The 12763-nt window shown below is 43.2% G+C and overlaps 2 protein-coding genes across 2 annotated transcripts in view; both read right to left on the bottom strand.

Moving 5' to 3' along the window:
• The window catches only part of LOC120711706 (putative F-box/LRR-repeat protein 22), a 74852-nt gene that overhangs the window by 14282 nt on the left and 47807 nt on the right, over nt 1–12763 (bottom strand). The window lies entirely within an intron of this gene.
• LOC120711709 lies at nt 10052–11282 on the bottom strand. Its single transcript, XM_039997331.1, has 2 exons — nt 10884–11282; nt 10052–10771 (listed from the first exon to the last, which is right to left on the bottom strand). The coding sequence occupies exons 1-2, from the start codon at nt 11169–11171 to the stop codon at nt 10721–10723; spliced, it is 339 nt and encodes a 112-aa protein (XP_039853265.1). The 5' UTR covers nt 11172–11282; the 3' UTR covers nt 10052–10720.

Genomic DNA, 12763 nt, shown 5'->3' with positions numbered 1-12763 from the left:
CTTCGCATTAGTTTTATATATTTAGTCATATTTGTTTTCAGTAATAAGTGATTCTGAACATTTGCTAAGTTTTGATATAATAAGTATATCATCATTGTTGATTTTGCTATCTTGTCAAGAATTATTTTATATATTTCTTGCATATTGTATAATGCTTCAATAAAGTTGTTGATGAGACCTCGTCGAAATTGTGATATTATTAGTTAAATCACATTTTCGAAGGGGAGAATTGGAATGTCTCATCAAGTATAAGAGATACTCCAGTTGTAATGTCTCATAAGAATGAGAGATACTCCAATCATTAGATGTAAAGACAATAAAGAGCTATAACTTATCACCATATTTTTATTTGCCCATAAAGATTGAGATTCAAAAGCCTGAATTAGAAAATCGGCTCATATAAAGGGTGAATATGATGGAGAACGCTCTAAAAAAACATTGTGACAGGAGAATTACTCCATAAAGCCAATCGTCTCAAATAAAGTTAAGTGTGACTTGATTCATTATTATGGCCATCGCTGATTAATGAATCAATGTTCACAAAGTTTGTTGCTCTAGTTTATTTCAGCCATCGCTATTTGACTAGTTCAATGAAGCTCGAGACTTTTGAAGTATGGCTTATATTTATCATTTCTGGCCATCGCTGTTTGGTAAATATTTGACCATAAGCTTTGCTGCTCTTGTTCATTTCTAGCCATCGCTGGTGTGGGCTTGATTAGTAAAGGAAGTTGATCAATGGTATACTAAAGATAAATAACTTATGTCATGATGAGCCACCATTTATGGATATCCTAATAAATCTAAGGGTACCATTTCTACCACTATAATTGTCTCAACTATTTTGTTTCTAAGGGAATGCAAAGATTAGTTGTTTCAATTGTTGTGTTCTTAAAAAATGCAGAGATTAGTGGGAGTCAGTGGGAGCTCACAAAGGAGGAAGAGATGATTTGAAGAGATGTGGACTTAGTTTCCCGCATCGATGATTCAAGTAAGAGATTCTCATAATGTTTAATTCATGCCATCAGTTAAATAAATCTCCATATATTTTGTTGAGGATTCTCATAAGTTGATTAATCCCAACATGAAGATGTGGTGTATACTAACTGTTGATGTTGGCATAAAAGAATGACCTCATTCGTTTTGAAGGTCACTATAAAGGAGGCCATAAATTGAATCTATGAGCTTTAGTATAAATTTGTGATGGAATCAAATAAGTATTTTCGCCATGAGTTGATTTCGGAAGAGAATTAAAATGCTAAGCTCGTAGTTTACCATGATTCTATATGTTCATGGATAAATGTATGTACTGAGATTAAGGTGGAAAATTTACTATCCTAATACTTAAGTGGATGATGCTCTACTAAGTAAAGTGGCGATTAGAATATGCCACTAAGGTTGAGAGCATTTCTATCCTTCAATTAGATTTAAATTAATCTTGGTAAAAGTCTCTTATGCTTTGGGCACTAATGTACACTAAGATTGGACCAAAGGAGTATTAGGATTACCACTAGAGACGTAAGCTGTCCAAAGTGGTAAATATGAATAATGTTAAGATACGCTGTTCTATTTTGCATAGTGAAGCAGATTATGTCTAATACCCTAAGAATAAAGTGATTGAAGGAAGACGTTCCCTATGCTTCAATCTTTTGAAGCTTATGCATGAGTCTCTAAGTGATTGACTTTGCATTTGTAAGCCGAAAATCCTTATGTGTTTAATATTATCCAAAAGAGGTCCATTGGATAATGTACAAGACACCATAGCATGCTTGTTTATTAAAAATTATTTAGCTAAGAGTTCTGTAAGAGTGTGAGGATGTAAAAGTGCACATTAGATTATGTCCTTCACTTTCACAGAAAAGAGCAATTTTATTGAGAGCTCTATGCAAACTTGGCATAATGAAAACTGAGATTGCATAAGGCATGTTTTAACTTATCAAGCTTTAGAATTATATTCCGGTGTTAAGTTTATGGACAACAAATTGATACTGCTATGATTGCGATATTCATTCGAGTAACAACATAATTATTGATGATGTCTAGACTACTGATGATTAAGTATTATGTTGTGAAAGAAAGGTCCCATGATCAAGTTATTAAAGTTAAAGAAATAAGTTTGAGTTTATGCTAGCAAGTTATTCAAGACTTGTCACTCATCTCATAGGGCGGAGGAACCTAGGCGGGCGTGCCCGGGGCAGTCACGGCGAGATTTCGGCCGGACATGACGCTGCACGGCCGGGAAGGCGGGAAAGACGGAGATGACAGGTGGGACCAACTTGTCAGAGAGGGGAGAGGCGCTGCGGGTGCGGGCGAACGGGGCTGACGCACGTGCCCTGGCTGTCAGTGGTGCACAGCGAACAGGCGAGAGCGAGCGTGCGGGCTTGCGCGGGTGAACGGGTTGCGGGAGCTGGGCCTCGGGGCGCTGGGTCGACTGGGCCGGTGCGGGGAAAACAGGCCGGCCGCGGTGAGAGGAGGGAGCGGGCCGGCTGGGTTGGGCTGGCTGCTGGGTTTTTGATTTCCTTTTTCTTTTTCCAAACCAACTCAAATCTATTTGAATTCAAATGAATTTGAATTCAAACCCTACAACACTCAAACAAATAAAACCATGCACCAGCATGAATGCACAAACATGTTAGCCCTAAAATAAATTTTAATTACTTATGAAATAAAATAGATTATAAATGCAAGGCTAAGCAAATCAAATCCTAGGAAATTAAATAAAGCTAATTAAATTTATTATAAAATACTGAAATTTAAATTAGGGTGTTACAAACCTACCCCCTTACAGGAATCTCGTCCCGAGATTCAGATGGGCAGGCTAGCAAAGAGATCGGTATAGGTCTTCCTCAGCTCATCTTCTCGCTCCCAAGTAGCCTCATCCTCTGTGTGGTGACTCCACTGCACTCTGCACATCTTGATTCTCCGGTTTCGGGTAACTCTCTCAGATGTCTTTATAATTTTCACTGGATGCTCGGTGTAGGTTAGATCTTCCTGCACATCCAACCCTTCCAACGGTGCTTGCTCTTCCGGCACTCTCAAGCACTTCTTCAACTGACAGATATGGAATACATCATGCACTCCTGAAAGACTGGGAGCTAACTCCAGGCGATACGCTACCTCTCCCTTCCATTCTAGCACTTTGAACGGACCAATATATCTAGGGGCTAGCTTCCCCTTCACATTAAATTTGCAGATTCCCCTCATCGATGACACCTTCAGACACAGATAGTCATCCACAGCAAATGTCAAATCCCTCCTGCGGACATCTGCATAGCTCTTCTGCCTGGTCTGAGCAATCCTCAGATTTTCCCGTATCACCTGCATCTGCTGCTCAGCATCGTTGATAATATCAGGCCCGAACACCTGCTTTTCTCCAACCTGATCCCAATACAGAGGAGTTCTGCACTTCCGACCATACAAGGCCTCAAAGGATGACTTTCGGAGACTGTCCTGGTAGCTATTATTATAAGAGAACTCAGCAAATGGCAGGCACTTGTCCCAGCTGGTGCCATACAGAATAGCACATGCCCGCAGCATATCTTCCAACACCTGGTTGGTCCTCTCTATCTGCCCATATGTCTGAGGATTATAAGCGGTACTGAAACGCAGTTTCGTGTCAAACGAATCATGCAGCTGCTCCCAGAACCATGAAGTGAACTGCGATCCTTGGTTAGATATGATCTTCTTCGGCACACCATGCATACACACTATCCTGGAGATGTACAACTCTGCGAGTCGAGCACCGAAGTAGGTAGTGTTCACCGGAATGACGTGGGCAATCTTTGTCAACCGATTCACTACTACCCATATGGAATTGTACCCCTTCTGAGTACGATGTAATCCCATGATGTAGTCCATAGTGATTTCTTCCCATTTCCACTTTGGAATCTTCGACGGCTGCAACAATCCTGCTGGCCTCTGATGTTCTGCCATCACACGCTGACAGGTGTCACAGATAGCCACATACTCAGCAATGGAACGCTTCATCCCCGTACCACCAAAATCGCTCCTTGAGGTCATAATACATCTTAGTACTGTCTGGATGAATAGAATAAGCCATATCATGAGCCTCACTCAATATCAACTTTCTGAGATCATTCACATTAGGCACACAGATCCGATTCTTGTACCACAAGGTTCCCTACTCATACTCTCTGAAATGAGGCGCCTTGCCGACCTTGAGTAAATCATGGATGTCCTGAAGCTTCTTGTCCTGACTCTGGTGCTGCCTAATCTCTGCCTCTAGAGTGGGTTCGGCTTCGAATGCTGCACTCGAAGTATGATGCACGAAACTCAGACTCAACTTCTCGAACTCCTCACACAACTCCTGAGGCATCTGGAAAGCCACGGCCATGTTGACATAACTCTTCTGGTTCAGAGCATCTGCCACTACATTGGCCTTGCCTGAATGATAAAGAATCTCCAGGTCATAGTTCTTGACTAACTCCAACCATCTTCGCTGCCGCATATTCAACTCATTCTGCGTGAAGATGTACTTGAGACTCTTGTGATCGGTGTAGATATCACACCTCTGCCAAAACAAGTATTGCTTCCAAATATTCAGAGCATGCACCACTGCGGCTAACTCGAGATCATGAGTCAGATAGTTCAACTCATGCCGACGCAACTGCCGTGAGGCATATGCAATCACTCTGCCTTCCTACATCAAGACACATCCCAGACCATCTCTCGATGCATCACAATACACTGTGAATCTCTTGCTCTGGTCAGGCAGAGTAAGGACTGGCGCAATAGTCAACCTCTTCTTCAACTCATCGAAGGCTGTTTGTCGCTCATTAGTCCACATGAAATCTGCACCCTTCTCTAGCAAGGAAGTCAAAGGCTTCACAATCTTGGAGAAATTCTCGATGAACCTCCGATAATAGCCTGCTAAGCTCAGAAAAGAATGGACTGCCTTCACAGTTTGCAGTACTTTCCAATCAAGCACATCTCTGACCTTGCCGGGATCCACTGCAATACCTACCATGGAGATGATGTGGCCGAGAAAGGGTACCTCATCGATCCAGAACTCACATTTGCTGAACTTGGCGTATAGCTGGTGCTCCTTCAGTCTCTGCAACACCAGCCTCAGATGCACCTCATGATCAGCCTCTGACTTGGAATATATCAGGATATCACCGATAAAAATCACCACAAACTGATCCAGATAGTCCATGAACACCTTATTCATCAGATGCATAAAGAAAGCCAGAGCATTAGTCAAGCCGAAGGACATGACCGTGTACTCATATAGCCCATACTTGCAAGTGAATGCCGTCTTCGGGATGTCAGAGGGATGAATCTTCAGCTGATGATAGCCTGATCTCAGATCAATCTTGGAGAAGACACAAGCACCCTGAAGCTGATCAAATAGATCCTAAATGTGTGGCAATGGATGCTTGTTCTTGATAGTGACAGCATTCAGATCCCGATAATCCACGCACATCCTCTTCGCACCATCCTTCTTCTCTACAAGCAAGATAGGGAAAGACCAAGGAGAGAAGCTACGGCGAATATAGCCCTTGGCTAGCAATTCATCTATGGTTTTGTTTTCCTCTTCATGCTCTATAGGTGCCATGCGGTAGGGGCGCTTAGCAATGGGTGCAGTGCCAGGCAGAAGATCGATGGAAAACTCGATGGCGCGATCATGCGGCATACATGGCAACTCCTCTGGAAAGGCATCTGGGAACTCGGACACCACGCGAATACCATCCGTGGGTCTAGCCTCCATCTGATGCAGAAATCCAGAAGGCTCAGATGCACTGACTGTGACCTCCTGACCACTGGAGGTTGACAAGAGAATGGTCCGCTGGGCACAATCAATTCTGACTCCCCATTTAGCAAGAGTTTCCATCCCTAGAATGACATCAATGCCCACATTGTCAATGACCATCAGATTAGCACTGAACTTTACCCCCCTTATGGCTATGCTCACTCGAGGGCAAACAATATGGGATCTCAACTCCCCTTCCGGTGAAGAGACTAGCAGACACCTCTTTAATGTGCTTGTTTGAAAACCATGTTGCTCAACAAATGACTTGGTGATGAAAGAATGTGTAGCACCGGTATCCAAAAGTACAGTAGCAGAATAAGAATTGACCGGAAACGTACCAATCACCATGTTAGGAGCCTCAGCCGCGGTCTCGGCTGTCATGTGGTTCACCTTGCCCTGAAGTGACGCCCTGGGCTGAGCTGGGCGCCACTGCTGACCGGACGGCGCCTTCCACGGGCAAGCATTGACGTAGTGACCCGGATCGCCGCACTGGTAACACACGCGGCCAGCGCGTGCTAGCGCCTGCGAGCTGGCAGGAGGAGTGGGAACTCCCTGCCATGGAGCCTGTGGAGCGGGGCGAGCCGGTGGAGCCTAGTACCTCTGGCCCTGGCCCGTCTGCTGCTGCTGCTGCTGACGCTGAGGGTACTGCGGCTGCTGCGGCCGCTGCTGGTACTGCTGCGGCGGCGGCCGCTGCTGGTACTGCTACGGCTGCTGGAAGCGGGGGGCGAGTGTTACTGCTGGATGCAGCCGGGGCGAGCTTCCTCTTCCTGTCCTCAATCTCATGGCGCTTCCGCTCTGTGTTGAGGGCGTAGTCGACTAGGTGGTTTAAGTCGTGGAAGTGGAGGTTCAGCAGTGAGTACTGGAGGTGATCGTTGAGCCCCTCCGTGAAGTGCTCCTGCTTGTCGCCATCATCAGCGACCTCTGCGGTGGCGTAGCGCACAAGCTATAGGAACTTGTCGCGGTACTCCGTCACGGACATAGCCCGCTGCTTGAGCGCAAGGAACTGCTTCTTCTTTATCTTCATGACACCGGCGGGGATGTGGTGGCTCCGGAACTGCTCCCGGAATTGAGTCCAGGTGAAGGCCTCGCGGTCCTGAGTCCAGTGGGACTCCCACCAGTCCAGAGCAGCCCCTCGTAGCTGCCCTGCTGCGTACTGGACTCGCTCTTGGTCGTCACACTGGGCGATGTCCAACTGGCGCTCCACTGAACGGAGCCAATCATCCGCCTGAAGAGGATCAGCAGCGTGGGAGAATGTTGGCGGGTGACCCCTCAGAAAGTCCGCACGCCGGTCGCGGGGCTGCTGTGGTGGAGGCGGTGGCTGAGTATGGGCCTGCTGCAGAGCCTGAACTGTGTTGTTCAGGGTCACCATCATCTGCATCTGTAGCTGGAAAAACTGCTCGGGAGTCAGGGGCAGCGGCATCAGCAACGGCTGGCCGGTACCCTGGTTCTCCTGCCCCTGCTGCTGGCCAGTGCCGGTCCTCCTGGTGTTCACCATCTGATTGGAACAAAAGATTTATGAGCGGAAGATATTGCATACAATCGAAAAGAAAACTCTGGCATGATAAAGTAGAGAGAACAGAGTGTACAGTTTTACCCCCAACGATCTAACTCATTTTAATTATTTAAATAGACTTTAACTTAAGAACTATTTTTCATTAAGCAAATTTCCACTACTAAGCTATGTAATCAATCAAAAATCCAAATTAAACATGTAGCATAATGACAAGCATTCAAAATTCACACTTTCGTCGAGTTTATCACACGACTCAATTAACACTACTCGTCGTAAGCGTTCTATCGTGCTATTATAAGGGTGTGCTAATCTTATGGGGTCAGGCAATTACTTCAGGCCAAAACCTATGGAAAGATCAAACTAATTCTATAGAAAGAATAAGCGAGAACGAGTAAATTAAAATTTCTTAGAACTCAAGGGAAATATATAGGAGCAAAAATTAATTTTTATTTTTGTTCAGCAAGCAAGGCAAGAGAAAAGAAGAGAAAAGAAGTCCTTAAACTCGACTAGTTCTAACTATGCTTTTGTCCTATAGTCGACATGGCTCTGATACCAATTCTGTAACACCCGGTTTTAAAATAATAAAGCCGAGCAAATATATATGCGCCGTGATCAAGTCACACACATATATAACAGAATTATCAAGATATCACAACACATATCACGTAAAAAGAGATAATTAATCGTGTACGAATTTATTATTACCAAAATGACATAAGGTCTAATACAGGCGGAAGCGTAAAACAAATACGAAGACTGAACGGGGCGCCACAAGGATGTCGACTGGTGAACGAAGCACCTAGAAGTCGTCGAAGTCCTGTGTGTACTCCTCCACATCTCCATGTACTAAGCAGCGATGAAAGAGATTCCCAAAAGAGAATAAAAGTATAGAGGAAGCAAGTGTGAGTACACAACTTGTACTCAACAAGTATAACACAAACTATGAGGCTCTAAGGTTGGCTGACTCAACTGCATTAGATTTTAATCTTGGCATATTTTATTAAAAACTATTTAGTACAAATGAGTGAATTAAACCATTAACCTAGAAATTGCATAAGAAATTAATCAGAATTAGTTATGTAACTACTGAGAACCAAACCAAACCACCATGTAACCCCACTAATCAAAAGGAGGATCAGGGCCGCTCATGATCATGAGCACAGCTAGTATACCAGTTTTACACTTTCCAAAGGTTACACATCTTTACCCATAAGTCGTGAGCTACGCTAGTGGTTCACCCCAATTCTTTTGATGAGATGACTAGCCAGCGCACTACGAGGCCGTTACAAAAGACCACATTGGTAAGATGTAATCGATAAGGATTCTGGATCAGCAACGATCGGACCCACCTCGATTGGGACCACCGTATCTGCCCCTCCATCTACAATTCTACATGTTTGCCTTTATGGTTGAGTTCAACTTTATATATCTAGTTGAGTTGAGTTGACCATTGGTGGGAACACTATGAAATCTGTAAACTACATAGTTGAGTTCAACTTTATATATCTACCAACAATTTCTAACAAAGTCATACCAAAGTTTTTACAAACTAGAAAGAGTAAAATGCACTGTGGATACATGAACTTGTAGTGCTGTGTCAAATAGGTCCATAAACTTAGAAACCAGACATCTAGCCCCTCGAACTTGCGAACCCATTCACCCCAGGTCCAGTCCGGTTTTGCATGGCTTGCATGACACTGTGCGCCTGCGATTTGCTACAGTAAACCAGGATTTGCTACAGTTACCGCGGTTTTGTTTTTTCTTTTCTAATTTATTTCGGTTGAATCTTTGAAAAATCATAACTCTTCGATACAACATCAGATGAAGATGATTTTTATATGAAAATTGTAGCCCTCGACGAGATCTACAACTTTCTAGTTTTGAGTTTTTTCATTTGATGAAGTTAAGTTGCCCAAAAAATTATACAAAAGTACAGCACCATAATAATCACGTACTTCTGTCGCACTAGAAAATTAATATATTTTTCTATTTGTTGTCAAATGAAGACACTTTGTATACCAAAATTTTAACACTTTTAACGATCTAGATTCTTGTAGTTTTGAGTTTTTACATTTAAAGTTGTTAAGATGTTGATAAAATAGTATAAAGCCTCAATGTCTTTTGCGTACTTAATATGCTGCTTTATACTGTTTTATCGACATTTTAACAACTTCAAATATAAAAACTTAAAACTCTAAGAATCTAGATCTTTTAGAGTACTAAAATTTTAGTATACAAGTGTCTTCATTTGACAACAAACAGAAAAATATATTAATTTTCTAGTGCGACAAGCAGAAGTACGTGATTATTATGGTGCTGTACTTTTGTATAATTTTTTTGGGCAACTTAACTTCATCAAATGAAAAAACTCAAAACTAGAAAGTTGTAGATCTCGTCGAGGGCTACAATTTTCATATAAAAATCATCTTCATCCAATGTTGTATCGAAGAGTTATGATTTTTTAAAGATTCAGCCGAAATAAATTAGAAAAGAAAAAACAAAACCGCGGTAACTATAGCAAATCCGGGTTTACTGTAGCAAATCGCGGGTGCACAGTGCCATGCAAGCCATGCAAAACCGGACTGGACCTGGAGTAAACGGGTTCGCAAGTTCGAGGGACTAGATGTCCGGTTTCTAAGTTTATGGACCTATTTGACACAGCACTACAAGTTCATGTACCCACAGTGCATTTTACTCAACTAGAAATATGGCATGAAAATTCTACAAAATGCATGCTAAATGCTGTCCTAAAAAATAAAGGTCTCACGGCAGCACAACGCAGAAGGGCCTCACTAAAAAGAATGGTCCCTGATAACAGTTGATCCCATTACATATAGATCCCAACACCATCACTGCAAACAGGATGACTAGAAAGTACTTGGAACATTACATTACAAATCAAGTGACCAAAGGGGAAATCCATAGTCAAACATTGCCATGTGCAGGTCTAATCGTGCGAAGGATCAGTCGTCCATCTCCAAGGGCCCTGAACTTGTCTTCTAACATGATCATGACGATGACTCCTGTGAAATTTCACTGATTTATCAGGAATAGTCAGATCCTTCACTCCAGCACATTTCCGCCGTAGCTTCTCACCCATCTTGCCACCCACTAGAAATCCAGTAATGCGGAGAGTTTCCAACAGAGGGCAACTGTCAAGGATTGCTCTCAGCCCCTGGGTAGTCAGGTCACAGTGAAACAACTCTACGGAGCGTAAGTCATGCATCGGTGTGATCTTTCCATGGATTATCTCCAAGGCCACGCCATTGCCATTATGGAAGTCAAAGGACTCACTGCAGTTGAGTCTGAGTTTCTTGAGACGAGGGCAATCTTGGCAGACGGACTGAAGTAAATTCTTTCAGGGAGTACTGACAAATGAAGGGGAAATTTCAAGATCATCAAGGAGAGGTAGCCTGTTGAGCACCAAGTTCAGTACTTTATTCTCCGCATAGAGATGCTTCACATGCTGGACTTTCAAGGAGGGTGCTCTGCAGGAAGAAGAAAAATTTCCAGATCACAGTTCATATATTATACTTAATAATGCTAATTCTACCATTTAATTTCGAAAATGGATCGGATTTCAGAAAGGGTGTACTGTACCTTCGAACCAGATAGAAGAGCAAGTGGTTGTCGCAGGGCCTCGAGAAGGCTTCGCACTCCCCGGCGGCGCGATCCATGGGGGCGTGCAGCGCCGCCCGTCCGCCGGAGGAAAACGGCAAGACCCCGTGCCCATGTCGATGCGCCACCACAGCGCCGGATGATCTCGGCGGGCCCCAGCATGAGAAAGACGGAGATCAGGATGTCCGGGGGCAGCGACGCCCAGTCCCTCGCCGCCAGGGCCGCGGAGACCGACGAGCGAGGGTTCTTGAGGTGGGGGGAGGAGGCCATCGGTTGTATTCCTGGAGATCTTGCGGAACTGAAGAAGTGAAGATTAGGACGCCAAGAAGAGGAAGACTTGTTGAATGGAAGATTAATTGTAAAAGCCCCCCTGAGATCTGAGATTTACTCGAAGTCTCCCCCCCCCCCCCCCCCCCCCCCCCTCAAAATTTGCTAACGGGCAGCTGTATTTTGCCGTAGCCAGAAAAGACTAACTTTATCAAAGAACATTATAATTCTATGGTATAATGTGCTGGAGGATATTTTAGCTACTATTTTATTCAGTTTAATAGCAAACCAACCGGAAAGGATAAGTTTGCTCCAATTCTGCAGCTTTATCATCTCCGTGGCTTGCATCCCTCTCCCACCCTTGATCTTAACAAACTACAATATAGTTGTAGTGTCGTTAAAGTCATCCTTTTTTAGGTGGTCTATGCAAAATTCATATTTTAACGGTACCCTCTAGCAAATTTTCCTCTCTTTTTTTGCCAGTAGTTTCTCGTTACTTACTCACAACTCCTGTCTAAACAAATGAACCACTACAATCATAATTATATTACTTATTAGCAACTGACTTTACAGTTCAGAGCTTTGATCTTTGATTTTTCTCGCAAACTTTTATGGAAAAAGTCTTGTTCACATCCTAGAGCTATTATAAAAGTCCAATTTTAAACCTTAAACTACTAAACCGGATAACAGAGGTCGAACAGTTCAAACCGGGCAAATTTGGCTACTAAGGTGGTTTCAATGGTGGTTTTCTATTTTGTGAAAAATAATAATATCATAATTTAAACTAAAAAATCATATGTAATTTAAATTAAAAAATATAAAATAGGGATTAAAAGTTTTCTAAAGATTTAACTTATCTACTGGCACAATACTTGTGAGCTATTCAGATCAAATTTTTCATATTCATAATATTTGGTTGCTTATAGTTATGCTCATTATTTTTAAATAACTAAGATTCAAATAGAGCATTAGTAAATAAGTTAAATTTTTAGAAAAATTTTACTAGTTTCATATTTTTGTGATTTCAAATGAATTAATTTAATTTTTCATATATAATTAGAATTTTTATTTTTAAAAAAATATAAAACCACCTTAGAAACCACCCTATATATGGGCCAAATCTGTCCGGTGCTGATAGTTGGATGGTCTCTGTTATCCAATTTTGTAGTTGAAGATTAAAAATTGAACTTTGTGATAATTCAATGGCGTAAAACTGACTTTTCCCTACCTTTACTGTTCAATTCAAGGATTTAGTCGTCATTGAGAGGTCGCACTGACCCGCACCATGGTAAACTGCAGCGCACACCATGTGCGTGGCGCTCGCTGTGACCCGGGGACAGCATTGGGCCGGGAACGTACCACAACGCGTGCAGGCTCTCGTTCAAAGGATGCGCCGCCATACCGCGGGCAGCAGCGGGAACATATCGATGTCAACATGGCGCCACAGCGCAGGCTCGCCATAGTGCAAACGTAGGCCTCAAATTCATGTGGGAGGGCTCCCACAGGCTCCGGCTCTGGCACTGTAGCGCGGAGACGGCGGAGCCGCAGAAACCTACTCCGAGCTTCAATGAATAGTGCTACAGTTCAGCAGAGGA

Source organism: Panicum virgatum, chromosome 6K (assembly GCF_016808335.1).
Source record: "Panicum virgatum strain AP13 chromosome 6K, P.virgatum_v5, whole genome shotgun sequence".
Classification (NCBI taxonomy): Eukaryota; Viridiplantae; Streptophyta; class Magnoliopsida; order Poales; family Poaceae; genus Panicum; species Panicum virgatum.
Note: the sequence above shows the minus strand (reverse complement) of the source record. Positions and strands in the feature narration are given on the sequence as shown.